Genomic DNA, 27,912 nt, shown 5'->3' with positions numbered 1-27,912 from the left:
CCAGGATTACTTATAGTGCTTTTGAATCATCGTACATCACTTCAGTCAAGCTTAGTTGCACCTCATAACCTTATTATATCTTACCCTCAACTTGCTTGCATAGACTCCGGCAGGGGTACTTGAGCCAACATGGCACCGAGTATACCAATTCCTACTCAAGGTGGAATGTTTCATACCTGTAAGTCTTCTTTCACTTTACTGTCTCATCTCTACAATCCTTGCAATTCTCTGACTTGATAGTAGTTCAAGGAGTTACTCCTCGGAAACAGTCTACAGACTCTACCGAGAGTGCCAAGACGAACGGCAACGGCACAGCTAAACGTATAACTACACCACATGCGTGCGCCGAGTGCAAGCGTAGGAAAATGTATGCCTCGTATATAATATGACAGTGTAAACAAAACATTACTAACATTGGATCTAGTCGATGTGATGGCCAACAACCGTGTGGTCAGTGCCTCTCGAGCCGAGCTCCCAAACGGTGTTTTTATGACAAGCACCGCCAAAGGGTGATCCCGTCGAGGAAGACGCTTGAGGCACTATCGCAATCCCTAGAGGAATGCCGATCAATACTCAAGCGGCTCTTTCCAAATCATGAAGTCCAGTCGCTTTTACCATTACCTCGCCAGGAACTACTTAACCTCCTTGACCGACCACAAGTAGACGCGGCTGCGGCACTTCCCTCACCACCATTACACACATCGCCTATGCCTGGCGATATTGGCTCGCCTACTCTTTCCGGATCGGATCAAAGCCTTTCGAGCTTGGAACAAATACCATCCCGAGACATCGAATGGGACGAGGAACGCCGAGGGCGAGACCCTATACCCGTCGAAGCAGACGATGTTAATGCGCTTTCTTTATCGGTCGACCGCCAAGCATCATATCTAGGTGCCTCGTCCATCAAAGCCGCGCTGATGGTAATGATAAAAGTCCAGCCGGGTCTCCGAAGCTCTCTCACACCACCACTCAACAGCGTAGAGATGGCCCACAATCTCCCAGTAATGAGACAAAAAGCTACGAATCCGAAAGAACCCCAACGAGTACCATGGTCATGGAAGGGCCAAACACTAATCGACGCCTACTTCAAGAGAATCCACGTATTTGTTCCTATGCTAGATGAAGCTTCTTTCCGTGCGGATTACCTCGAAGGACAGCGATACGACACCCCCTGGCTCGCACTTCTCAACATGGTTTTTGCTATGGGATGCATTGCCGCTCTCAAATCAGACGACTACAACCACCTGAACTACTACAGCAGAGCCATGGAATACCTCCCTATGGACTCTTTCGGCAGCAGCCACATCGAAACCGTTCAAGCCTTGGCACTGATAGGAGGATATTACCTGCATTACATTAACCGACCTAACATGGCAAACGCGGTCATTGGTGCTGCTATCCGAATGGCCAGCGCCCTCGGACTCCACCGGGAAAGCTTAGCTCAAGGTCCCGCGGGCACTAGCAACGAAATTGCAGCCGCGGAGACTAGGAGACGCACATGGTGGAGCTTGTTCTGCCTCGACACCTGGGCCACTACCACCATGGGTCGACCGTCGTTCGGTCGGTGGGGCCCTGCCATCAACATCCGCCCACCCGAGACGGGCATGAGCTCCGCTCGAGACTCGGCCCAGCACGCTGGCATCCTGCCCCTGATCGAGAACATCAAGTTCTGCAAGATCGCTACCGCCATCCAGGACATGCTCGCCATCTCCCCCCTGCTGCGCGCCGAGGACCGCTGCAACCTCGACGGCCAGCTCGTCAGCTGGTTCAGCAGCCTGCCCTGGCTGCTGCGCACCACCGACCCCTGCGCCGAACCCCTGTACATCGCGCGCTGCATCATGAAGTGGCGCTACCAGAACCTGCGCATGCTGCTGCACCGCCCCGTGCTGCTGAACCTCGCCAGCAGCGGCGCGTCGCACGCCGCCGAGCACGACATCGCGGCCATCGAGGCGTGCCGAGACCTGGCCAAGCAGACCATCGAGGACATCTCGCGCGAGTGGTCCCGCAACCAGATGTCCGGCTGGAACGCCGTCTGGTTCCTCTACCAGGCCGCCATGATCCCGCTCGTCTCCATCTTCTGGCAGTGGGACAGCCCCCGCGTGCCCGACTGGCAGAAGCAGATTGAGACCATCCTCGAGCTGCTCGAGGCCATGGAGGACTGGTCGCTGGCCGCCCGCCGCTCGCGCGAGGTCGTCTGGCGCATGTACGAGGCGTCGCGCCAGCTGGAGCCCACGCTCCTGAGGCAGCAGCAGCAGCAGCAGAGCTCCATGCAGAGGCTGCAAGTGGCGACCGACCACGCAGGCATTATGAGCGCGATTAGCGACGGCTCGGAGATCCACATGTCCCCCATCGGGCTCGAGCCGGAGGGCTTCGGCGGCATGATGGGCATGCTAGACCAGCACGGCCTGTGGGACCTGGACGGCATGCTCTGGGGCGCGCCGGACGAGATGGAGTGGGCCCAGCAGCACTTCGGCGGCAGCGGCATGCACGACGTGACACCCGCTGGCAGCTGCGGGTTGATGGGTCAGCTGGGGGCCTACGGCATGGATAATTCGGCATTTTCATTCGTACACTGATTACCCCCTTTCGGTGATTGGTTAATTACCTCCTATGTTACGAGACAGAGGGACAAGAGACACATGGCTACGCGGCTACTACCTACTGCTACTACTACTGCTACTACTATTACGATAATCGGCTAGGGTAGGCTTTCTGCGCTTCTGGTTGGTTGTTTACGGGATGGAAGAGTACAAAAAATAACTTCTTTTCTCTCTACTCAGTCTTTTTTTCTTTCTTCTATGCTAGGTATTGCCAATTCTTTTAGGGGTCCATGATCGTCATTCATATCATGCATGTAGGTATGTTTCAGCGATGACACCTCTTGACGTTGGACGCGTTCATGGTTGGGTTACAACGAATTCAAAAGGTTAAAAAAAGGGGGGGTGGGAAGGAAATGGAAGGCCACCGGGCCGGCGGCCAACGTGGTTCTTTCTGACGGGGAGTCTGGGGATACATGGTACTACTACTGTTACGGCCACTGCTACGTAATGTAGAAGTTTTACGGGGAGAAAAAAAAAGAAAGAAAACAAGGAAAATTTTTTCTTAAGATGAGGGATGACCTGTCATGATATGGATGAAACTTGTACGAGAGAGACAGACTTACATACAATACCTCCTTACCTACCTCGTAACCTATTACACATGTATTAGGTACCTACCTCCTATATGCATACTACTATTGTTCGAAAAATATCAAACCACTACATACCAACCTATACATAACTCGAAGTGACTGGAAAATCGCAAAGTGCTTCACATTAGCGTCTTCTGGGGAAATAGAAGATCCTAAATCGGGATTACCATGCATCATCACGCACATAGGTACCTAACCTACGTAGGTAGTGAGTGGCACTTGGCATCTCGACGAAGGCCTCCAAGGAACTGAGATCCGAAAGTAGTAGATCCCGCTGACGGAAAGCCGGTAGGTAAAGAAAAAATTATTTAAAAATCTGGGGTAAATGTTGTGAATGCTTACCACCAAGGTATGTACTTAAACTTTATCTGTGTGTGCTTGTAGATTGCACACATACCTCATATAGGTACTTTACATGGTTACTCGGCTTCTTGGTACATCATACTACTTAAAGTGGTAGTAAGTAACATGAGGTAGAAGCAAGAGGAGCTAGCCTAACCCCTGAATAGTCTACGCAAACTATCAGGTTTCTAGATGCAAGGTAGCGATATGAATAGATACCTACTTGACTACCCCCTAAGGTTAGGTGATTTAGGTAGTCATTTCGATATTAATAATGCTATAAGATATCGAATTAATAGTGAACGCCTTGTACGAGGTAAAAGCGCATAATCTACAGAACCCAAGCTGACGCTGAGTAACGACAACATGATGGGTAAGGGTGACTTCTCGTCAGTGTTTGCGGCATATGTAGGTACCTACCATTCCTTGGCATTTTCCTATTCTTGCTAATGACAGCACTAGCAGTGGTAGAATCAGGATATGAATGCTTCCCAGAATAGCTTGTTGTTGGCCCCCAACCGATTCTCCACCCCAAAAGGTCATGACTTGTGAGACAAACAGTCCGAATGTCTTGCATGCATGAGGGTAAAAACTTGGAAGAAATATTAATAAGCAGTTTAAGATACACTATTGGTCGGTCGGCTCGTTGGCCGTCAAGGTAACGGGACTGGGGAAGATCATGCCGTCGTGATTGGGCGCCGTCTGGGCAAAGGGCTGCAAACCCTGGCACAATATGGACTTTCGGGCCGCCGTAGATGGGCTGGTTAATGAGCTTTCGTTACAAGGGCTACCAGAAACCGGTGCCTTGACAGAGTCCCAAGACTTCTTCTGCCCGGTAACGCTTCCCGAAATGCTGCGCGTTACGATGTTACCCAAGTACCACTACTGCGCTTCTTCAGGGGTGACCCTCCCCTGGTCCATCCCCCTACCATTCCCCATCTGGGGTTTTAAAGTGTTGAGTTGCAGTACGGAAGTTTCCGTGCGGGGGAGAGGAGAAGGAAAAAAAAAAAGGTTGTGGAATTCTGGGGTCAACGTTATTGAAGAGAGTTCAATTTGAGAAAAGAAATGACCGATAGACTGCGGAGATGAACGTCGTCTCGCTAGAGCTATCTTCTTACCCCTCCTGGTCAGAAGACCGCTCGCTTTATGAATCAAGAGCAACTTGGTAGCAATGCCGACGTAAGTTAGATGAGTAGATCTACGACAGCCCCTCTCCAAAGACAAGTCCTGTTTCGTTGGGGAATATCTTGATAGGGTATGGAAGCCTAGCAAAGGAGAAGATCACCAGAATATGAGAGATGCGGGGTAAGGGTCTAGTAGATCGTCGACGAGGATGTCAATCTATGACCCTATCACTTCTCTTATGTTCTTCTTTTCCCTCTCTTCCAACCTCCTCAGTTTTCCTCTATCAATCTAGTTCTAGTCGAAGACGCTATCATGCGTCCAAGGCGCGTCCAAGGCAGTTGGGTCTACACTATCCCATACCTCCACCAAGCCGCCTCGTTACACAATTCCTGTCATCAAAGTATCTACCGACTGCTGTGTCGCGCGAGATTGCAGCGGCAGTCGAGATGATGCCACGTTTTAGAGACCGATGGGCAGGGTGGAGCGGCCGCAGGTGTCCGTTTCGATGAGGGCTTCTCGACAAGGTGCTAAGGTGCTACAAGGCTTTCCAACAGTCCGTCACCGCGGTAGGGGCGACCTGCGCTAAGCCAAGAGTAGAGCTCGTCTACCCAAAGCAAGTCAGTCTGTCTGTCACTTCTCAACTTACACGCTTGCTTGCGATCGATTCGCCACCTGCCCCGCCACACACGTGCATCATGTTTATGTATTGTACGCACGTCTGCATTCTACAACGTGACCTGTCTTCAAAATTTATGACGACCGTCGGTCTCGACGAGTCTTGGCATATACCCGGAGCTTACAAAGCACTTAGAGAACACTATAAGACGCCCTCATACCCACATCGGAGTGGCACAAATGAGAGGACACTTTGAAACCTCACGTCGTTGTCGGCAGGGATTATGTCAAGGTGATATCGTTGACGGCCAATCGCTAAAGGATAGGAGAGCCGTGTCTGGTGTGATTTCATGGCAAGTCGATGGTTGTAGTGATATCTGGGAGCAACTCGTTATCATGTTTTGATATAGCCACCTTCTAGTCATTACCTTTTGGGGGCTATCGCGGAGAAGCGATATGTATGGTAGGTTCCTCGGCTTGAGTTTCCCTTTCTATCTACTTGGTCTCTGTACTTGGTCTCTGTCAAACTAGAAAGACACATGGAAGTGGCATAGACAATTGTTAGAGGCTTACCGTGCTTTAACCTGACTACCGCAACTGTGCCTCGCGCTTGCAGCGCGGCTACTGGGACCTAGATAGTCTTGTGATGCTCTTAAGTACCTATATAGGCCCTGTTAATGTTTTAGTTAGCTCGACAAGCTCTGGACCTCATACTAGTGCTGTCTTAGGTAGGTACACAAGTTCGACGAGCACCCTAAGGGATACCGCGCTTAAATTACAGAAACGGGCAAGATTAAGGATGGTGCATTAGACTTTAGATAGCAATAAGAGGAAAAGAAGTGATAATATTTTATAAATACTTCATAAATGTTGGAAAATACTTTAAAGCGTGTAGTGATTATACCTATTTGGAAGTATTTTGGATCTGTCTCCAATTATTAGTTGTTTTCTTGTCGAATTTGTGTAGACATCTAGGCCTGCTACAATCCTCACCAGCTTAGCCGTTGATGGTTAAGCATGCTGCGCGACCTTACCGGGGATTCGTCGAGTCGGTGAAGTGGACCTGCGCTAGGAGCAATAGGATGGTTTTTACTATGTAGGGTCTCGAAGTTGGGACGCCAAGAACTGAGCCAGGTATCATCGCGCCATTCGAGCCGTGTTTTACTGCAACGTTGAGTTGCAGTGTCAAGGGTAAAAGCGGGAACCCCTTGTTTTCTCATACTTCCACAAGCTTTCTTATCTTAACATCTTGAGACGTCTTTAGTGCTATGCTTGTAGGCTATCACACATGCCACAGCTAAACAACTTCTTGGGATACTATTTCTCCCCTCGTCATAGCCGCATTCTATCTCGGTTCGATGTGCGAATACGATGTGCAAACACGTTGTCCCCAGCCATTTTTGTTTCAGCGAAACTAAAGAAACTTTCAGTCAAGTGATGATGGACATGGGTAAAAGTCTATCGCGGCGTTAGCGTGAATGATATCCAAGAACATGTTGTGTTGGTGTTAGGAATTCTTCAACGTTAAACTTCTGATCCTGCGGCCTACCTGGACCTTCGGAAAATCATCCCCTTCGCTGGGACCACGATCCACGATGGGACTCATCCACCTATTTCATAACGCTGTACCTCTCAACCTATGAAATGACATGGCGATAACGCAAGGGTTAAGATCATGCCATTGGAAGACTCTGAGTATGCATAAGGACTTCCCGTGACGTTGGTAATTTCGGCGAAGGGTAACTCTTTTGTAAATTCTCCCGATGTACAATGGAACAGTCTCACATGTAGGATGCGTTCCGGCAGCGTTATCTTCTACCTACCGCAAGCCCCAAGTACCTAATGGCCATGTCGAAGCCCACCGTATGTACGCATCAGACCATATTGAATAATTCTTGGGTCGCGTAGCACATGATATCTTCAATTGTCGCTCTTCTGGTGTTACAACGGCTTTGCGCCTGCAGGTATCGACTTGTAGGGCTTTGGCAAGTGGTCTCAATATCTTGGCGGCGTGCTTATATGGTATCGGCATCCATGCCGGCGGCTGGTAGGCTGGACTGCCGCATCGCCTAATGCAAGTCCCGCGTACCTGCGTCGCCGATCCCGGACCGCCTGACCTTAACGATTCCACTTATAGAGGGGGAGGATCGGAATACTTGAGGAAGCATTGCTGCCGTCCTCGTATCGGCCGAGTATTAGGCCACTTAGAACGAATAGGACACGAGCTTTGCATAGGTGTAGGTACCTAAGCTAGCCCGTTAGTGTAATTTCCTCCCTCCTGTCTTTTCTTTCCCATTCACTCCTCCACCTCTCTCCAGTGGGAACGGACGCGTTGCCCGCTTTGGGAAACATCCCCCGGGTGGGATCTCGGGATCGTAATGATTCGGACTCGCGCTTGCTAGGGCCCGCCGGCTTTCTAAAATTAACAAGACTAACGTCGCCGGCTTGTGAAACCCGGGATTCGGTCCTAACCTGAGCCATTGAATGGTTCTTCAGGGGAATTCATTCTGCAGAGTTCCACTTGTTTTGTGCGGATCAGGTGAATTAGTATCAAATATAATACATGATTAGCGACCAACCAATCTAAGTGCACGTGGGTTTTATTTTAGTGGTGACAGTGTTGGGTTAAGGAGAAACATGTTACCAGGAAACTGGAGCTGCCACTTCAGAGTATTGTGTATTCTTGTAGCATGCTGGTAGTGAATGCATGTGCATTAGGAAATGATGGTAGAGTCAGCAAATAGCGTGTCAAGGTTTCCGGACAGTTCTATACGTTTATACCTGTCTTAAGAAGACTCACTGTTTTGGAGGGTTATTATCACGAAACCAAAAGGTGGCTACTAACGACAATAATATTCTAAAGAACCAGAACATCCAAGGCCTTGCAACACAGGCTGCAGGGCTGTCTTATATTACCTATATGAATAAATTCCTGATTCCTGACCGTGACAGTTATTCACCTTGCTAACGTGAGAGTCATGGCGAAATCATACATGGTGAATGTTATTGGCAAGATTCCATCTAGACTCAACTATCAATAATACTAGTTCGCCATTTAGCCATGAAGTCTAAATAGCTGTGATGTTGTAAAATACCTCTTGCGATACCAGGTACCTTAGGTAGGTAGGTACTTTACCCCTATCTCACATTCGTTTTCTATTACAAGGTGGAAAACTGAGAGGTAGGGAAAGAACTTCGCTATTCAGCGAAAACTCCAAAATCGCTATGAGAGCGGGTGAATTCTCAGACTGAAAGTATTTATTTATCTTAGATATCTCGTCTTGAACTCTTTCACAATAGGACTCGAGTCAGTGCTATAGGTTAGCTACACAGACACCAATCATATCGCATCCATGAAACTAGCATCTTTCCAACATACATTGTTCACTTTCTATTCTCTAGGTAGGCACTTTCTATCCGGGCTCTGGAATTCGTGCAACGGTTTCCTATCCCAGGTACTTCGTAGGCATGTATATAAATTCTGCGAAGGGCTCTAGAAAATACGATAAACCTCTCGCTTTCATCCCCTCAACCTTGCCTTAGCTCTCCACCAAAACACAACAAACCTTCAAAATATCGCAAAAGCCAAGCAAAACTAGGAATCCCGCCCCTAGGCAGCAATGGAATTCTTCGACTGGGAGCCGCTCCCGCCCCCAGGCCGAGAACCATATAGGCACAAATCAAATACGGTCGCAAACCTCCGCTGGACAGGCTATCGTCTCGTGGTAAAAACAATTGCCGATGCCGCGTTCGGCAAGGTACGATATGGACCGGTATGGAAGATCAAGTACGAGGAGATTGGAGATGATCCTTTTCTCCTTATCATTTTCAGGCATTGGGATTTTACACGGAATTACATTAGCTTAACTGCTATGAAAGCGGCGATGGAAAAGTTCTGGGATCTTCGTTACTTCACAATCACTATAGGATCGCGTTGGCATCCTGGCTTACGGAAGGTCATTCTACCCCGACATAATGATTATAAAGGCAAACCGCCGTTTATCCCTACATTAGACGGCGCAGAGCTGCTGGAAGAGGGAATAGCGGCAGATGAAAAGCCAAACGAAAGCGACGCTGAATATCAGTGGGATAAGGAAAAGCTGGAATGGGATGAGTGGGAAGATTAGTGGAAGGATGTTATTATTTCATTTCTGCGACTGCTTACTGCTGACTGTCCGTACGATACTTTAGCAGACATTATAGCAGACTGGGATAGCATTAGGCTAGTATGAATATAAATTAATTAGCCACTTCTTGAGATACGTGAAAATAGAGGTTCACTGGTTAGGTAAATCTCTATATAAAGGGTAGCTGGCTCCTACGTATGAGATCCATCAAGGGCATAACCCTCTACTTGATAGTAAACAGTGAGGTAATCTGTTTAAATCCTCGAAGTTTGAAATCTAACGGAGTATCTTAACTAGTCAGTGTCTAGTTTAGTCGCCGCGCCTACTAGATAACAAAAAACAAATTTTTGAGCCTACGGACAAATGAATCATGTGGCTTCAAGGGAGGCTTCAAGGAAAGCTATTTCTATGACACAAGTCTATCACGGCGTGACGACAGGTAGTTCGTACGTATATAACTTCATTATTCCAATATATACCTAGGTACCTGGTAGGTACCTGGTATCTACCTCTATTCACAATCTTTTCTTAATTACCCCAGTTTCATGTTCCATATACCCCTTTTATTTAGTCTCTGGCCTGCAGGATTGCAGAAGACATAGGTATAAATTTTGTCAAAAAACGCCATAAAATACGAAAGGTTCCCCAATCTTAATCAACCTGGCTGCATCATAGCTCGTCGTCAATACGGAACAAAACTTCAAATCGTCATAACAGCTAACCTAACCTGGGTCTCACATCCCGCATCTATGGAATCAACAAACTTTACGCAACATCAGGCCAAAAATCTCCTCTACAAGGGTTACCGGTACAAGATCAAAAAGATTGCTAAAGATGCATTCTGCATTCTCTACTATAACCCAGGTTAGGTATGAAGAGGATGGGGATGGTACTCCTTGTCTTCTTGTCATCTTCAAAGCTGCGGTTTACATGATGGAATCCTCGGATCTGTCGCATATGAAGTCTCAGATAAGAAACCACAAGCATCTTGATTACTTCCGCATTGATATACAATCGCGTGAAAACTCAAACGGTCGGAGGACCCTTTTGGAGCGTGATACCAAGTATCAAGGCAAGCCGCCGGCGACCTCGGAAGATTGCGCAGATTCGGAAGAGACGGAAGAAAAGTAAAACCTGGGAGATGCCAGAGTATTTGGGGATAATCGAAGATTGTATTGCGTAGTTCGATAGCATTTTCTCCTGTCAAAGATTGCTTGCGTTCACCATTCGATACCATGCTCTAGCGAAGGTGCACTTTATTAAGAGGTGCCTGTTACCTCTCCCCAACCCATACAGTTCGTATAATCAATCAATATACAAATGCACATTATATACCGTATCATTCAATAACGCCTGGGCCACCCAGTTCGAATATATCGGCGTCAGTCAAACAGTAAAAGTTTACCGGTCTTAATATTGCCCTTTACTAGACTAATGGATAATTGGGTGTCTATTCTCAACCTAGCTTTCTCACATTTTGCTCCTATCCCTTAGCTTTTTCCCTGTCGTATAAGAGAAATTCTGAATGTGCTTTAGCGAGGGTTGATGTGGTCGTAGTAATATCCTGGACTGTTTCTAGGTGCTCTTGTCATAAGGGTTCTAGTATGGCTGATTCGCGTCCGATTGTGTAAATAAACTTTTTTTTAAGAAAAAGAAAAAAAAAACACTGGGTCCGTTTCCTAACGAGGCCAGCTTCTGTGAAGAGATTGACAGTGGTTAAACATAAAAAATCTAGGACAAAGGGGATGTATGCATTTCTCTAGTTCCCAGAGCTATCTTAGTTAGAGGTCCTTGAGAAACAACGAAATATTTATGCCCTTTCTCAAGTTAAAAGAACTTGTTACTCATTTGATGGTATGTAATGGTTTTCCTCCCTCGTCATGGACAATTTTTGGAAAACAGGAGACTATTTATTTCTAAATATGAGTTATACAGGGACCCAACTCCCTATGCTTCATTATACATTGGTTTCCAAATTAATGATTAATGCATAACCCTCAATTCTACTATACCACGCCAAGCCAACAACAGTCTCCCCGGCCATAATGCCCTTTTCACTCAAAAATATTCTTTACACGCCTCAGAGGCTCAAAGTGGAAAAACACGTTAGAAATAGCTTCGGCGCCAACTCGAGGATGATAAAAGAAGTCGTGTACGACGAAGACGAAGACGACGGGACTCCTTGTATCCTTATAGTTTTCTGGTCGTCCCGGGCACTCTCTTTCGCCGGAGACCTAGAGGAGACTAGACATAACATCCAGAGAGACTTATCGCTTGGACTTCAGCGTTTCCGGATCGATAGTAAGTGATACTCCCAACTCCTATTTTCTCTTTCTAAAACAATCTCCTCTAATGCCTTGCAATTGATTATTTACCTAGCTGAATGTCTAACCTTTATGGAAGAGTGACCACTAACCTCGAACACTATAGTTATAGCGAATTGCCATGCAGGTACGCGAACGTGCCTAGTAAGACGTAGTGGCAAATATCGGAAGCCTCACCAGAAGCCTTGACGAGTGTGATGAAAATGCCAAGAAAGAAAGGGGGCGGAAGAAGGGGAGAGTGGGGGGCATTGAGGGAATGCACTACTAGGTAGTTGTATCGTGTCCCGTTCCCCTTTTATGAGGATTTTTGGACCTTTTACCCTAAAAACGTTTAGGACTTAGTACTAGGTACATGAATATTTGGGTTTATAATCTTACATAATTTTCCGAAAGTCAATATAAATGTACCTCTTCCAATCGCTTCCCTATAAACAGCACCTATAACTTTGCTAAAGGTCCAAGCATGTGTCCAAGCATGTGACGTAGTTTCTATCGCTCATCGTTATACAAGTTGGAAAGGGCGGACATGCCCAATACATATGAAGAAAGAGCAAGGAGCCCTGTAATAAACTTTCAATACATTTCAATTCGAAAAGCTGTCATTCTTTCCTTTCTGGTTTCTAGTTTCTTCTCATTTGTCCCTTAACCACAAAAACATTTCGGTAAAACTATGGTATTAAAACGACAAAGAACGACGAATTCCCACACAATGGAACATATGCTGCGTTGTAATAACCTCAAATGTCGAAAGGAACTTGGCGACCGGGCGTTAGTGACTACGTGCAGTCATATCTTCTGTACCGATTGTGCTGCTCGCCTAGGTCTGACATCACAGAGGCACGAGCATCGCAACTCGTGTCCTGCATGTAATACCCCCTTAACTAATCCTGATGACGCTGTCATCTCGAACCTTAACCCTAGCGAGGATTATAAGACGAGCGTTCTCAGCGGCCTTAGTCCATATGTTATTATCGAATGCGCGAGTCGAGCCCTAAGCTTTTGGGCCTACCAGGCTACCCAGGAAGTGTGAGCACCATCCTTCCCCTTGATATTCCAAATGAGCTTGACGTTCTAATCCCAACACGAAGCTTTTACCATGAGAAGCTTGGAGCGACACTTACTGAGAAATACTCGAATCTCAATGTCCATCTCGACAAAGTTATTAACGATGCCAACTTGGAAATCTCCCGTTTAGAAGGCAAACTTTCAGGTATGGCAATGGAGCACGAAAGTTTGCGTAGAAAGAATGACGAGTTAGCACAAGGGTACAAGGAAAAGAATCGAAAACTCCTACAAATACAGGAGTTGTACGATAAGCTTAAGCAAAGAGCTATGCTCGGACAGATGCAAGATGCTGCCGAAGATGCAGTCGACTCGGCGCTTCACGGGCCGTCATTGGACAGAAGCCAAGTCGAGGATAGTAGCCGAAACCTTCCCGATTTTCAAGAGCACGGGATGTCTTATGCGCATCAGCGACCAGCGCTTCATGAGCAAGAAAGAATATCCGCTCCATATCATCACCAGGGATTGCGGCAAAACTACAACAGTTCTTGGCCAGGGACTGTGGGAGTTCAACGTAAGTCTGTTCTTAAAGGAGTGCCCCTAAAATAGCGAATATTATATCTCATACTACACAGAAAATATCCCCGTTACTCCTTCAACTCATCGTCAACGCCTTGGCGAAACCCCCGGTATTGGTCTGGCCACTATTCCCGGTCTTGTATCAGGGACTCCTCAAGCGCACCAAGCCAACGTGAGCATACGAGCACAACAGCATGCCATACCCTCAAGCAACCTCCAAAGTGGTATTAGGTTCCCTGCAGTTGGATTGAGCTCCGGATTAAAGGTTAGCCACGATGGGAGTAATAGCTCTGGCGGGCTTTCTGCATCGTTGGCAAGACCACGAGGTAAGTACCTGTCTTAATATGAAATCTATATCCTAAAATATAGCTTGACTAACTTAGCATCAGCGGTGGCCCAAAGACCTACGCCATTGTCTTCAACGTTCCATCGCGGGCAAGCAAGCGACCAACCACAAGCTACCTTTTCTGGATTACGAAGTAGTTTTGCAAACCTCTAATTAATCCGATCTGAAAAGGCAAACAATGTAAAATATCTTAAAGAGATACCTAGAAGAAGGATGACATGTCAACTCAAAAGGAAGTCTCTAAGAGTAAACCTAGGATGGGATGCTGAGATTTGGAACAATACATTGTCCACAAAGTAACACAAAGATATTTCTTTGTCTCTTTTTTTGCGAAGCTGTTACCTTTCCAGCCACTTAACGTCACGGAACAAGGATATAGTTATAGCGCAATGCCTTGTATCTCTTCATATATAGCTATTAAGGGCCAACCCAGTATCCCATCTCTCCTACTTACTTCCTCGTTCCGCCCCCTAAGAGCTTCAAAGGATCTGGATTTACTCAAAACCTATCGGTATTTATTCCCACGAAATCTCATTTCTCATCAAGTCGTAAATCGCATAGCAACCCGACCTACCCGACCTAATCTTCCTCATATCTGAAACCATGGCGTCAAGATACTCTCAACCCCAATACCGTGATGAACTAAGTAGGTTTCCTTCGGAGGCTACTAGATCTCATCCTAATCTTCTAAGTTCCACTGAGCCTACGCAGGCGTACGACTCACGTGGCGAACGAAGGGGTAGGGGTATCAAAACGTCTCATTCGATGCAAAACCCACAGATGGATCGAACTTCACTACGTGACCCTTCAGTCGAGAACAAAGACGTTAAGGTGACGAAGGCATTCAGTCGTTGGCTTGGAAAGCACAAAGCTAAAAATGCGGCAAACCCTGAGAGGCTCCGTATTAGTGAGCCTCAACCTGCATCATTACCTCAAGCCCCGTTGCGCCATAAGCACTCGTTTAACGAACAAGCTCCTCTTCCTCCAAATATCTCTCGGATATTACCTGAGTTGGGAATACCGAAGCCGCCTCTAAAGAATCCAAGCATCCAAAAGAAGAATCTTGGTAAATCTCACGACGCGCTAGGTTCCTACCCAGTTGGTACTTGGCTTGACAATTCGGAGAAGACGTATCCTCCCAAGCAAATACTGTTCAATTCCAAGGCCGGAGATAACGAGAATGAGATGACAGGCGTTGCTAAGTCTAGACGACAGTCTCGTGCTTCCCCAAAATCGGTTACCTACGAGTCTGAGCTGGCCGACGACATTCAATCGGGGTTGGCGGCAGACATCAGAGCCGAGCGACGGAAAGGGAGAATATTTTCTAATGAGGACCCTTTGAAAAACCTCTACGAGTTCCCTGATCCGGATGCCTGGTATGGAGAAGAAGATGATGAGAGCGATGAAGACGACCAATTCTGGGATGATGCTGGTTTTGATGATTCAGACTTTGGTGGTTCAGACCTTGACGATGCCGGCTTCGAGGAAGCCGTGTTTACAGCTAGGCGTGAGCGATATTCCGCAAATATTTCTGTCCCAGATATCGTAATATCAACCCCGACTGATGAAGGTGAGCCATCGAAGAGACGTGCAAGCTCCGAGGACCTGCTAAAGCCTGACGACGTTTACAAGGTCCTGTGGAAGAAGCAGGCTAAAGAAATTCGCTTTTTGAACGAAACGCAACGTTACCTTTTGCCTCTAGCTTGGTTGGTAGCCGAGGCAGAAGGAATAGACGTGAATGATTTACCTGCATTAGAGAAGGCTTTGAAGGTTATCATTTCAGATCGTCGGAAGCTCTTTGACCTCTTCCCCCTGGCGAAGGTATTGGCCAAAGACCAAAAGGTTGACGTTAACGACTTCAAATCATTCCCCAGGATATTGAAAAACGTTCTGTCGGACCGAGACAATGCTAAAAGGTTAGCTGACTACCATCGGACTGCGAAACTAAAGCTCGAATCAAAAGTCGCGCAGTTGGAAGCAGAGAATATTGGTGAAAGTCCCGACGATGAGGATTATATTCGATTTTGAGGATATACTTAAAGTTATCAAAGTGCACTACTTCTCAAATACTTCTCAAATAATTCCCTTAGAGCAGTGTGTAGTGGCATTTGCGACTAGAAAAAGGTGAAATCCGGAGCACCCCTCTAGCCGCAAGTACTCATTAACGGAAGCCTTCCCCTTGATCGTCCCTATATTTGACCGCCCGCCAATAATCTACACCTACCTCCTATCGCATCTCCTATATTCACATAATCCCAGTATGTATCTAGCTCCCTCCTACCACTAAGACAGTGGGAGTATTTAACGGTCATCTAAGTACAGGACGCTGTGCGTCAACCACTATGCCGCAGGCAGGTAGCTTCTTTCTAATACGAGGCTACTCGGCACTATATTTTACTAATATCTAATAACGGACATACCATTTAACAACCTACCTACCTACCTACCAAGCTACTTTTCTGGTAAAAGCGAGGGATACGAAACTCATCATCTTGCCATTACTTCAGCAACCAACACCCCTTTCTCATCTCAGCCATAATTCTCCTGCGCAGGAGGCATGAGACAGAAGTCCATTCATTTCAACACATACTCTCTCATTACGAAACATTATAAGAAGTACCTACCTAGGTACCTACCTAGCCAAAGGAAGCCCATCCTCCCGGTCTGGCCAGACGGGTGGATAGGTGGACATCACGGTCATCACCTCCTCTATGTACACGGCCCACCGACACTCATTCACCAAAATGTTTACCGTTGATATTGTTTAATACGCCCTCTTAGTTAATATAGTTAATGCAATAAATTTTTTTTCTGCATGTATACCTCCTTTATTGAACTATTCTTGACGTGACTATAATTGATTAATGCGCTTTTATACCTGTATCAGGTAAATCAATCTTCGGACTTGGTGCTATAAAAGATATTTCGACGTATGTAAAGATAGGTACCTGACAGTTGGATTTAGTCTAGCAGAGACAACTGTAGATGTAGCCGAGGAAGCCATTTGCAGACCGCTCGCTGAGGTCAGAGAAATGCCATAGTTGTAAGCACTTTGAGGGGATAACGGGGGGGAGGGGCGTGGACTGTGTGGACTAAGAATACTTGACAATCTGAACTAGGCATTGCCATTAGATGAGTGTGAATAAGTTTTCAGGTAGTGCTCTATGTAAGAAATAATCAAAACAGAATCTATGATACCTAATTCAAAATTTAAATATCTCTAATACAGCTATGCAAAGCCTTAGAATGTATCTTCCGGCTCAGCTCCATGGATAAAACTCATTCGGCGAGAAAACGACCGACTTCTTCTCACCCCCTCGCCATCTCAGGCACGGTATATGCTCCTTCTCCCGCTTTTGATTCGTCACTTTGATCCCCAGTTCCGAGCTGAGGAGTCTCATCGCGCCGTGCAGCTCCGGGCCGGGATTCCAGATATCCACTTCCGACATGCCCCACCGGGCGGCCTCCTCGACGGCGTCGAGCAGGAGACGCGCGAGCGCGCGCGTTGAGGCGGCTTCGTCTCGGCCGCGCGGCAGCTTCGCGCGCTGTATCGTGAGCTTCCCGTGGCGCAGATCCGGGAACCAGAATAGCCAGGCGTCGGCGCTCTCGCAGACGCTGCCTTTTGCGTCGGGGGTTGTCCCGTCGGATTGCCGGTTCATGTACGCTATCCGAGCTTGCAGCCAAGTGATCATGTCCGTGGTGGGGAGGATAGTCGCGAGCACGGCGTCCTCCTTCGGAAGGCCGTATTTCTGGAAGTCTTCTTTTAGGCTTTCCACGTCGCGCTCGCAGAGGCGGGGGATATCAGCTGCGGTTATGGGATGGGTTTCTGGGAAAGGTGGTTGTTCCGTGGAGGGGAGGGATGCGGGAACGGTTAAAGTAGATTCGAAGGAATCTAGCATATCCCAGCCTTTGCTAACGTAAAACTAGAAAGGGAAATCTCATAAGCATATTCGACTGAGTATTTGGTGGGGTGGATAGATATCACTTACATCTCCCACATCCGAGTACAGTATACTAGCAGTCGCATTGCCCGGTCCATCGAGCCACTCAGCCACGGCTTTCAGCATGACGGAGGCAAGACCACGTCCACGGTGCGACGAGGCGGTAACAACGCTGCAGATGCAGTAGCCCTGTTCCTGACGGACAACAACTTCTTCTCCCCCCGCAGCGGGGCCGTCCCGGACAAGCAGGTCCCTGTGCATCGTCTTACACATGGCCACCACCTGCTCGGGGTCATCCGCCAAGGCGAGATACCACCATCGCCAGCCGCCGCCTCGCGCGAGCGGTTGCTCCGCGAGATACGCCTCTCGGTCTAGGTAGCCTTCCGGCGAAAGCGACTTCCCGAAGGCCGTGGCCGCCAGTTGGGCGCATCGGATGCGGTCCTGATGCGCCGTTGCTTCCGAGAAGACGGCGTTAAGCGCGCCACGGGCATCTTCGATGGTGATTGGCTGTGTCATCTCGGCTATCGCTTTGAATCCTTTTATCTTTGTTAAAGTTATACAAGAGTTTAGGTACCTAGGTACCTGTTAGTCGGGGTTCTCTCTATCCTCGTGAATTGGCCGGATGCCGCTGTATGTCGGTGATAATGGTCGGCATTAGTAGGCACCTAGGTGTTAGTTCTCTCCGCATTCAGGTCCGAAATTCGTTTATAGATCGAGCCATCGGATACTCTTGGGTCGGGTGGAGGTTTGATGTTTTCAATACGGCCAATACGGTTGACATGACCATACCGAATAGACCTTTCGTATTTCGTGTTTTTTTACTCGGCCCTGGGCGAATCATCTCAAGGAATCCCCCACATTTCGTGAGGGGTCGTATTGTTGTGTGCCGTTACATCTACGGTACCTACAGAGCAGATCTTGGTTTTTAAGCGGCTTACCCCTGAATTTAGTTTTGACTGGATTTCAACGGATTGAAGACTTCGGACTCTAGCTTCGTATTCGTATCTTACCCTTACTTTCCAATATAGACGTAGGTAACATCGCCAAGACTTGAAATTTTCGATAAATACCACCACATAAAGACCTCTGCTTTCTTCAAGGGGGTATTTTCACCTCCTCAGTTAAATTCAGTTGTCAAAATCGCGAGAGGAAAGGTCGACAAAATGGATGCGACGGGGTGGCAAACACTGCTTACCGCGATTGCGACGCTTCTCGCGATTGGCGTCGCTTGGGTCTGGAAACTCAACAGCGCGCTCAAACAGACACCACCAGAGGTGTTAGCAGTAAGTCCCCACCGCTGGACAGAACAAGAGATGAAGGAAACCTACAAACGCATCGAGGCCAGACCGATCGACTGGGTTAAGCACCTCCCACCACGGCTGAACCGTCGTTACATCGTCACAGGCGGTTGCGGCGGGGTGGGAGGCCAGATCGTCCTGCACCTACTTGCCCGCGGTCAGTCGCCAGAGAGTATTCGAATCGTCGATTTCCAAAAACCGGCTCGACCTGATATGAAAACGGGCCCTGCTGCTCTGGTCGGTTTCGCACAAGCTGACATCACGTCACCCACAGCGACGTCCGCTGCATTTAACAAGCCCTGGCCCAACAGTGTGGCTCATCTCCCGCTCACTGTCTTCCATACAGCTGCTGTCATACAGGCGTCGGAGCGCTCCCTCAAGACCTATGATAACGTAAAGCGCGTGAACGTTGACGGCGTGAAAAATGTTCTAGAAGCGTCAAAACAAGCCGGCGCAGACGTCTTTATATCCACATCGTCCGCCTCCATCTCGTACATACCCGTCAAGTATTGGGGAAACCCATTTCGACGCTGGCCTGAACACTACTGGCAATTTCTCGACGACTCTGACTTTGACCGGCCATTACGACCGCATGCCGAATTTTTCAGCAACTACGCGTATGCCAAGGCCACAGCTGAACGACTTATCTCCGCGGCCAATAGCTCTAGTTTCCGCACGGGGCTTGTACGCCCTGCTAACGGCATCTACGGCACGAGCCACGGCGACCAGATTGTCGGGCTGGTTCTTCGGCTTGGCACGCTCCCTAGCTGGACGAGGAATATCGTCCAGAACTTCGTGCACACGGGAAACGTGTCGTTGGCACATCTGCTCTTCGAAGCGGCGCTTTTGAGGGACGGCGGGAAGACCATGCCCAAATGCGCCGGTCGCGCTTTCGCTGTCACCGACGCTGGGCCACCGCCTACGTTTGACGATGTGTACACATTGCTACGAGTCACAGCCACGCCAAACACGGCGCCTATCAAGATTGTGTACCTACAACCTGCCATCATTTTGGTTCTCGCATACATCATCGAGTGGTTTGATCTGGCCAGCCGGAGGCCGGTACTCGGATGGATAGTGCCGCGGCCTAAGGGCGAACTAGCAAAGTTGCAGCCGGCAATCTTCTCAGCCTCTACGCATCTGATAGCGTCGAATAAGGGGGCGGAACGAAGCGTCGATGAAGGCGGTATCGGCTATCGACCCGTTACTAACACGATCGATGGTATTTGCCAGCAAGTCTTAGAATGGAATATCGAGCATGAGAATTCATCGAAGCCAGCTCCCCAGAGTGGCGCAGAAACCCTCGTGAAGGAGATTAAAAATGTAGGTGCTATGCCTACTGTTGCGGGTGCTTGAACACAAGTCTATATTAGTCTACTACATATAACACGGTACCCTGTATTTGGCTATATATCTTCTACGGTATACCCAGGTTACTTCGTTTCACGAATTTCATTCAGGATAGCCCATTTCTATGTACCTGTTGATGCTACATTTTATAGTAACTACCTCCTACCTAGGTACCTAAGGTACCTTGGGGACTTATACTCCTAGCGATAGTATACCGTTCTATCGAAGCTACACTAAAGCAGTTATAGAATGGCATGTCCAGATTGTGACTAAATGTATAAATTAGTACCAGATGAGAGTTGTAGAATGATGATCTTGTTCAATTCCATTTCAACTACTATAAAGCGAGATATCCGTCAATATATGGCTTGACGGAAAGTCGCGATAGCATCGTTCTCGCAATTCATTAACACACTCTTACAAAGCAGAAACACGACAACTCACATTTCCAATTACCAGGGAGATCAAGACACAATGTCAGCAAAAATCCCTAGCTCCTCGGAACTAAGGCCTTCACGCCTTACCTTCGGCGTCGAAATGGAATTTGTGGTGCCTTGGCTGTACAAGAGCAAGGATGGCCCGCTGGCAACATCAAAGGTTTGCCTCCCGTCTTTAGGATGGACGAGCCATCGCAACCCAATCTTCATTTTCCCGAGGACATAATTTATGATAGGATCAAGGACCTCTTCGAAAGACACAACCTCCCGACCAAAGTCAAGACCTATAAGTACAAATCCAATTTCGACAAGAGACTGCTCAGCAGATATGACCACTGGGGAGTTGAAAACGACATAACTGTCTTTGAACCCAGTGACGAGCCAGCCTTCGAGTGGGTTGATGACTTTGAATGGGTCGGTGTCGAGATTCAGAGTCCTGTCGAGCCCGACGTTCCCGTTGCTTTCGATGTTCTTGACTACGGCCGACAACTTCTCGCGAGTACGTATAGGTGCCGCGTTAACCATTCCTGTGGGCTTCATGTTCACGTCGGAAACGGTAGCGAGCGCTTCCCGCTCGAATCTATGCGGCGTATCGCCTCCTTGGTTTTCGCTACGGAGCATCTACTCATCACGCTCAACCACCCCTGGCGGACGGCAAACCTGAACGCTCGGACGCTGCGGGACAGAAGCAACTTGGCGCATAAGTTAGCTGGCAACGAAATGAGCTCCGGTCCAAATCATAAGTGTAAACATGCGCATACGGACTGCGTCCGGTATTATGCTACAGACGTCCGGCATGGAGAGCAGCCTATCTCCTGGAGGGAGCAGCATAGAGACCCGAAGTTCGTGGATGCCTTCGAGCAGGTTAGAAAAAGTGGCTTCGAGCCCTTTCAGCCGGTTGTGGATGAAACCACTCCCAGCTCTCCTGTTAGCAAGGCAAGCAGTGTCAGTGGGACACAATCTAGCGAGTCGACACCGGGGAGTGAGGAAGACGCAAAATCGGAGGAAGGTACACAGTCCAGTGAGTCAAGCCCGGGAAATAAGGAAGAAGAGAAAGAAGAGAAGTCCGAGGAAGAGACACAGTCCAGTACGTCGAGTCTGTCGAGCAAGTCGAGCAAGGGAGAAGGATCCGGGGAAGAGAGTCCTAAGGAGGGATCTCAGAGCAAGAAAACCCTCAACGGAAGTCAGAAACAGAAACAAGTTGATGATCCGTTCAAGCACTCCAACAAGCCTTTCCCCACACGAAGTATCCCACGGATCAAACTGCCGCGCTACACCACCGAGCAGCTCATCGAGTTCCACGACAAGCTCGAGGAGTTCGGCGCCGACGGCCTCTTGTTCGAGGGCGAAAACGCGCACCGGTCGCCGGACCCGGGGGTGTTCGCGGCGGTGGAGGAGATCTACCAGGCGCCGAGCTCGTGCGCGATCGCGCACCTGATGTTCCCGTGGGGCGCGTCGCGGGTGAACTTCCAGCACTACGCGTGCGACTCGTTCGACCGGGCGGACCTCGGGCGGACGATCGAGTTCCGCGGGGCGGAGGGCAGCCTGGGCCCGTGGGTGGTGACGTGGGCGAAGATCTGCGTGGGGCTCGTCCGGTTCGCCGTCCGCTCCCCGCCGTCCGAGTTTGTCCGCGTCCTCGAGAACTGCCAGCGCGCGGAGGAGCGCGACGGCGCGTACGACTGCATCGACTTGCTTAATGATCTGGGGCTGTTCGCCGAGGCGGTGGTCGCCGCCCGCAGGATCGCGGAGAATAAGGACGATTGGGGCCTTGAGTACGTGGAAGAGGAACCGAAGCCGAAGTCGGAGCCGGAGCCGGAAGAGAAGGCGGAAGCGTAGAAATAGATCATAGTAGGCGCGGATTAGCTTGGATTAAGTATCCGGAGTAATTACGGCGTGCTATCTTTGTCTTCCCCTTTTTTCTTTGTTGCTCGTTAAGGAGAGAAGCTTAGTTACAATGAAATAATCAAATCCTCTCCATTTACATGTCAATATTTTCTTTTAGGTTTTCTTTTTTAATTGTCCATTGAAAATTTGTTTTTGGTTAAAGGCATCAGTGCCTACCTACTTCTTAACTCAACCTCCGTACCTAATGTAAACAGTAATGATCTCACAAACACTCGTGTATATACTTAAGTGCGAGCTAGCTACAGTGAATCATATTCAAATTCAATGAGCTGGATAGTCTGGACTGTTCTTAAAGTGTTCTGATTTGAGGCTTTTTCAAGGCTTTGCGAGACTTTGATTTGTCGATATAAGTGGGAAGGGTAGGTCGCACTTAATATGCAAGATTCGTAAAGATGCCTGATATAAAGGGGCTAAGTCTCGGTGAGTATGCGGATTTATTGATCAAAATATGGGGAAAAGTTAAGGGACAACTAGCGCAGCTCCACTTAGAGGTACTTATACACCTTAAACAAATGTAAGTCCTCTCGATCATATTATTCTTCAAAGACGTTTCACGATTCAAAGTTGACTTGGATTTTTCTTTTAAACTCTGTTCAGGTATTCGTTTACGTTCGGGAGACTTTGAAAACCACGTCGAAAAATAAAACAAGTTGGAAGAGATGAGGTGATATTATGGTGATCGACGTCTGGTTGGTTTGTTACATCAATGTGGCCAGGCCTGAATGTGGCTACTAATACACTATTATTGTAGTGTATACCAGGTAGGTGGTCCAACGGCTTTTGGCCAATGACGATCGTGACGTAGCCTTAGGTACCTAGGTACCTACCTATCTAGCGCAAATGGAATCCTTAGCTGATAGAGAGGCGTTGAAAAAGCTGGCGCTAGCTGAACGCCAAAGCCCCGTTCTAAATAAAAATGTCCCGTGCAGGCCTTGGAATACCCTTGCAAATTCAGCCTTAAAAGCCGAGAGACTAGACTGTCATGCTTGTCATTGCATAAAGCTATGCATAAGATGGACTTAATCGGTCCATTTATTTTCTATATTAAATTAACAGGGGGCGATTTAAGATGGCGAAGATACCCCGTACTAAACCTAAACTGGTCCTTGGAAGGATTCCGTGCGTTTACATCGTAGGCAACAAACGTCAATCTCTCCATAATCAGCGGCACAGCAAAAGAACATGACATATGAGAATTTAGGGCTTGAGAACATTTGGGATTAGGTACATAGTAAATCCATATTTATGCTTTACGTGAGATCCCATCGTGTTTTTTTAAGTATATATAATATGTCTAGACTTCTCAGGATCAAGGAAGCTTTTGCTTTTCTGATTGCCTTCCATATTCGACCTGCGTAACTCCTTGAAAACGATTAAAAAAACCCTTCGTTAACACGTCGAAATACAAACTCTTTCAAGATGGTTTCTCAAGCTACACTCGCTTTTCTCGGTCTCGCTTCTACCGCTGTTGCGACACTTAGCCCATTGCAGCTGAGGAACCTCAACGACTTGCGTTATGAGCGCGTTGTTGTCGAAGTCCGACAAGTCAGCTCGTCCTTCTCTGAGCTCCCCACGGCGACGCAAAACCCCGAGTGCGAATCGGCTTTGCAACCATTGGGTTCTGACGTCCCTACCGTGGCTCCCGAGCTTCTGGCCTACCTGGAGTCCTTCGTCGCCACGGCCGACACTAACAACCCGACCATCTTGTGCGAGGCCACCAAGGTGCCGCAGTCGCTCTCGTCCCAGTACAGCTCGTACGACCAGGCTGCCAGTTCCTGGCTCAGCAAGCACAGCAGCGACCTCGAGGTTATCGCCACTAAGTGCAAGAACGACGAGGACGCCTCGGTTACGGAGGCCATCGAGTCCATTAAGGGATTCCTCGCAGACAATTGCGGTGCTACCTCCGGTGCTGCCTCTGGTGCTGCCGTTTCCAGTACCGTGTCCCCGGCTCTGGCTGCTCGACCCACCGGCATGGTTGCAGGTGCCGTAGCGGCTGCTGGCGCTCTTGGCGTTGCGGTTCTTCTATGATTGGATCCCCAAGGTATTGGATTAATACCCCGTGTAGTCAAGCCAAGCATAGGCGAAGGAATAGCATGCATTCATGTTGGTAATTTGGAAATTGGATCCTTGGAATAGATCAAATATAGAATACCTACCTACCTTAGGTACCTGTTATACCCCAAGTTGTATTTTCTTCTCCTGCATCGGACAGGAATCATTATGTTGTGTTTTTATCATCTATCCGTTAACTATAACATATACACTGGCATTATCCTATTGTAAGGTTATCACATGATGTTTAATATTTATCTGTTCTTATAAGAGGTATTTTCGTCATGTGTCAGGTAGTTGCTATGAAATATAAGATGCCTCAAGTCTTGACAAGAATGAAACATCTTAGATAATATACCCCTTTGCCAGTGCGTTCGGAATAGCCTTCGTCATCGAAATTAATATATGTAACTACCTACCTTAGGTACTTCGGTATAGACTTAGCCATACGAGGTACCTAAGGTTAGGTTAGGTAGGTACTCAAGAGTCTAATTCGAAATGGGAGAATGGGCGAACTATGGCTGCATGGGCATTTTCGGTGTCGCCAGTCAAGAATTAAAACCGCCAACGCACTGGCAAACACCTGGCGCATTAAGTTGCGTACCTAAGGCACCTAAGGCAACGACGTAACCTAGAGCTAGCTTTTGTCACGTCGCCATTTTCTACCAGGTAGGTTAGGTATCTTATATTTTCTATACGCCAACTCCCCACAACCTGCCCGCACGACCTAACATACGTACCCTACCTCATACGTACATTAGGTACCTAGGTACACACGCGCGCGTTGCCCGCGGGGTTCCGCAAGCTCTGATCGTCCAAGATCCATCACGATGGCCAACCTAATACGGTTACCCGAGGAACTTCTACTAGAAATCACCACTTGTGACGTTTTGGGACCTATTGATCTTGCGTCTCTTGCTCTTGTCAATAAGCGACTGTTTCGCGTCGCCAACGAATCACTTTACAAGACATTTGGACAAAGGGAAGCAATCATATCTGCCGTGATGAATGGCAACATTAACACCCTTGAAGTTGCGCTTTATTACGGACTCGATATACACTATGATAAGTATCGTGCAGTATGCATGGCTTCACGTCATAGACAAATTGAAGTTATGAAATGGTTACTAAACCATGGCGCCCCTGTCGATCATGATCTCATCGGCACTTTTGCTTCCATATCGAATTCTCCATTGTTCTTTGCACTCCACCGTCGGGATGAAGAGGCTGTCTTGTTCTTACTTGGACTTGGAGCTATACCTAGATTCATTAACCTTGATCTCCATAACAACATCAATGGAAACAGCGATGACGACGATAGCATCCCCACAGTTGCCGATGAGACGGCCCTTCACATTGCGTCTGGGTTGAATATGCTACAAGTAATGGAGGTTCTTGTTCGCGAAAACATTATCCCAATCGATGAGGCAACTTCTACAAATCCACCGGCTTTACACATGTTAAACAGGCATTACTACGACATTGATTTCATCCCAGCATTCCATAAATTGATTGAGCTTGGGGCTGATATCAATAGTACCCCTTCAAGCAATCTAATTCCACTCACGCTCGCTATCACATTGCGCCAATTCGCATATGCAGAAGCGTTACTTGATGCAGGTGCAGATGTCACCCCGAAGCACAAGTTGCCCAGAATATATCATCCCATCCATGCCTGCTTTTGGAACCCCCGCATCAAGGGCATTCTTGATACGGAGCCACTGGAAATTCACGACCCCCCAATGTACGCCTTACTCACGAGGCTCCTAAAGCTTGGAGCAGACTTGCACGAAAGCTACCCAGGTGGACATACTCCCTTAGGATGTGCTGTGTACTACAAAACTCCCCCTTACGTATCATACCTTTTGTCGATAGGTTCCCGTGTTAACGAAATAGATGCAGCCGCGTATACTCCGCTAGACCTTTTCGTGAGGCGGGCGGACACCAACCCGATAGTCTTTCTACGCATGTTGCAAACGCTCTTGCGCGGTGGTGCTAGAATGGATACTCCTTTGAGGTCCGGACTCACGTTACTAGAGTGGATAATCGAACAGAATGACCGTAGCATTTCGACCGCATACCCAGACCTCCTTAGGGAAGTATTGAAGATGGCTACTCCAGCCATGTTAGACCAAGAGTACCTAGACAAGCTTCTCGCTAAATACTTCGATACAGACCACTACGAGATGTGCTTGGTCCTCATGAAGTATGGCGCTACTTTGAGAGACTACGACGAAGCTTTTACCAGCGCTAGACGTTTCATATTGTGTCACTCAGAACAGGCACCACGCGATTCGGAAGTTCACTCCAGATACATGCAGATGATTACCCGCGCGAACCTTCCGGAAAAGTCGATAGCCGACTTAATTGCTTATGCTCGACTAGCGGGAGATGAGGAGAGCATTAGAATCCTGCAATCCGATGAAGAAGTTTGGCCTAGCTCTGGCTTGAGCATGAACATGGCCCTGGCATTGTTGAGCGTTGAAGAAAATGGGATGAGTTATACGGATAGGTTGAGAGAGGCTTTATAGGAGCTGAAGGGTGAAGGGCGAAGATGCTTAGGACTCTATCGCAAGAGTAGCATCTTGGAAACTAACGGGGCTGTTAAGGTACGACGCAGAGGACGAATGAGGAGCGAGAGAAAGGAACGAAAAGGAAAGTCACGATAATGGGCCTGCTGCAACCGGATTCCAATTTATGTATGGATTAAAGAATGAAAAAGTCCCTGCAAAGGAGGAAATGGACTATACTGGTAGACGAGCTTAGTGCTAATTAATGCTACCTAATTGACAGTCTAGCCGTAGTTATTATCCTACTGCTAAAATAATGTGAAGTAAAAAATTCCATTGCTAATAAGGTAGGTTGTAGCATATAATCACGAAGAGGAGTGATTCGACCTGATAGATTCCTCTAATACCCCCCTATTTTGACTTTGATATGCGACTAGAGTAAACATTCAAGGATAGAGTATTGTGTAAATCGGGGCTTCGTAGGTATGGTGGATTCATAAGTGGCTGTGCTATGGAGACTGAATCAGGCTTGTCGAGTCAATCTGATTGATGTGGGATTTGGGAGGCGATACAATGTACCTCATATTTTGGAGGTGACGCCACATTTCAGGAACATTCATCATCAACTCGAAATACGAGGGCCTTTCGCTAAAAGAGTAACGCGTCTGCTTTTGCGATTTTTTTTTATCTCTTTGTTACCTGAGCCGGAGTGAGGCGTGTATATACGGGAGCTAAAATAAAATAATATCCAAAGTATTTCATTATA

The 27,912-nt window shown here is 47.8% G+C and overlaps 8 protein-coding genes across 8 annotated transcripts; 7 read left to right on the top strand and 1 right to left on the bottom strand.

The window, feature by feature from the left end:
• Nucleotides 1–129: 129 nt before the first annotated feature.
• Nucleotides 130–2,576, top strand: F4812DRAFT_451791 (fungal-specific transcription factor domain-containing protein; the record flags this gene model as incomplete). Its single annotated transcript, XM_047936264.1, has 3 exons — nt 130–178; nt 244–367; nt 425–2,576. 3 exons carry the CDS (start codon nt 130–132, stop codon nt 2,574–2,576), a joined length of 2,325 nt encoding a protein of 774 aa, XP_047789253.1.
• Nucleotides 2,577–12,435: 9,859 nt separating this feature from the next.
• F4812DRAFT_451790 (uncharacterized protein) lies at nt 12,436–13,806 on the top strand (the record flags this gene model as incomplete). The annotated part of the gene is made up of 4 exons (XM_047936263.1): nt 12,436–12,752; nt 12,815–13,302; nt 13,364–13,633; nt 13,697–13,806. The coding sequence occupies 4 exons, from the start codon at nt 12,436–12,438 to the stop codon at nt 13,804–13,806; spliced, it is 1,185 nt and encodes a 394-aa protein (XP_047789252.1).
• Nucleotides 13,807–14,256: 450 nt separating this feature from the next.
• F4812DRAFT_465581 (uncharacterized protein) lies at nt 14,257–15,773 on the top strand (the record flags this gene model as incomplete). The annotated part of the gene is made up of 1 exon (XM_047938455.1): nt 14,257–15,773. One exon carries the CDS (start codon nt 14,257–14,259, stop codon nt 15,679–15,681), a length of 1,425 nt encoding a protein of 474 aa, XP_047789251.1. The 3' UTR covers nt 15,682–15,773.
• Nucleotides 15,774–16,913: 1,140 nt separating this feature from the next.
• F4812DRAFT_460491 (uncharacterized protein) lies at nt 16,914–18,110 on the bottom strand (the record flags this gene model as incomplete). Its single annotated transcript, XM_047937701.1, has 2 exons — nt 16,914–17,576; nt 17,643–18,110. 2 exons carry the CDS (start codon nt 18,108–18,110, stop codon nt 16,914–16,916), a joined length of 1,131 nt encoding a protein of 376 aa, XP_047789250.1.
• Nucleotides 18,111–18,433: 323 nt separating this feature from the next.
• F4812DRAFT_70812 (NAD(P)-binding protein) lies at nt 18,434–20,466 on the top strand. The gene has a single exon (XM_047939341.1). The coding sequence runs from the start codon at nt 18,758–18,760 to the stop codon at nt 20,246–20,248; it is 1,491 nt and encodes a 496-aa protein (XP_047789249.1). The 5' UTR covers nt 18,434–18,757; the 3' UTR covers nt 20,249–20,466.
• A 250-nt stretch (nt 20,467–20,716) lies between these two features.
• F4812DRAFT_460489 (uncharacterized protein) lies at nt 20,717–22,515 on the top strand (the record flags this gene model as incomplete). The annotated part of the gene is made up of 2 exons (XM_047937700.1): nt 20,717–20,839; nt 20,899–22,515. 2 exons carry the CDS (start codon nt 20,717–20,719, stop codon nt 22,513–22,515), a joined length of 1,740 nt encoding a protein of 579 aa, XP_047789248.1.
• Nucleotides 22,516–23,801: 1,286 nt separating this feature from the next.
• F4812DRAFT_433250 (uncharacterized protein) lies at nt 23,802–25,111 on the top strand. The gene has a single exon (XM_047934616.1). It carries the CDS (start codon nt 24,004–24,006, stop codon nt 24,610–24,612), a length of 609 nt encoding a protein of 202 aa, XP_047789247.1. The 5' UTR covers nt 23,802–24,003; the 3' UTR covers nt 24,613–25,111.
• Nucleotides 25,112–25,294: 183 nt separating this feature from the next.
• F4812DRAFT_433248 (ankyrin repeat-containing domain protein) lies at nt 25,295–27,521 on the top strand. The gene has a single exon (XM_047934614.1). The coding sequence runs from the start codon at nt 25,467–25,469 to the stop codon at nt 27,165–27,167; it is 1,701 nt and encodes a 566-aa protein (XP_047789246.1). The 5' UTR covers nt 25,295–25,466; the 3' UTR covers nt 27,168–27,521.
• Nucleotides 27,522–27,912: the final 391 nt, after the last annotated feature.

This window comes from Daldinia caldariorum, assembly GCF_022478825.1.
Source record: "Daldinia caldariorum strain CBS 122874 unplaced genomic scaffold F4812scaffold_11, whole genome shotgun sequence".
In the NCBI taxonomy this organism is placed as follows: Eukaryota; Fungi; Ascomycota; class Sordariomycetes; order Xylariales; family Hypoxylaceae; genus Daldinia; species Daldinia caldariorum.
Note: the sequence above shows the minus strand (reverse complement) of the source record. Positions and strands in the feature narration are given on the sequence as shown.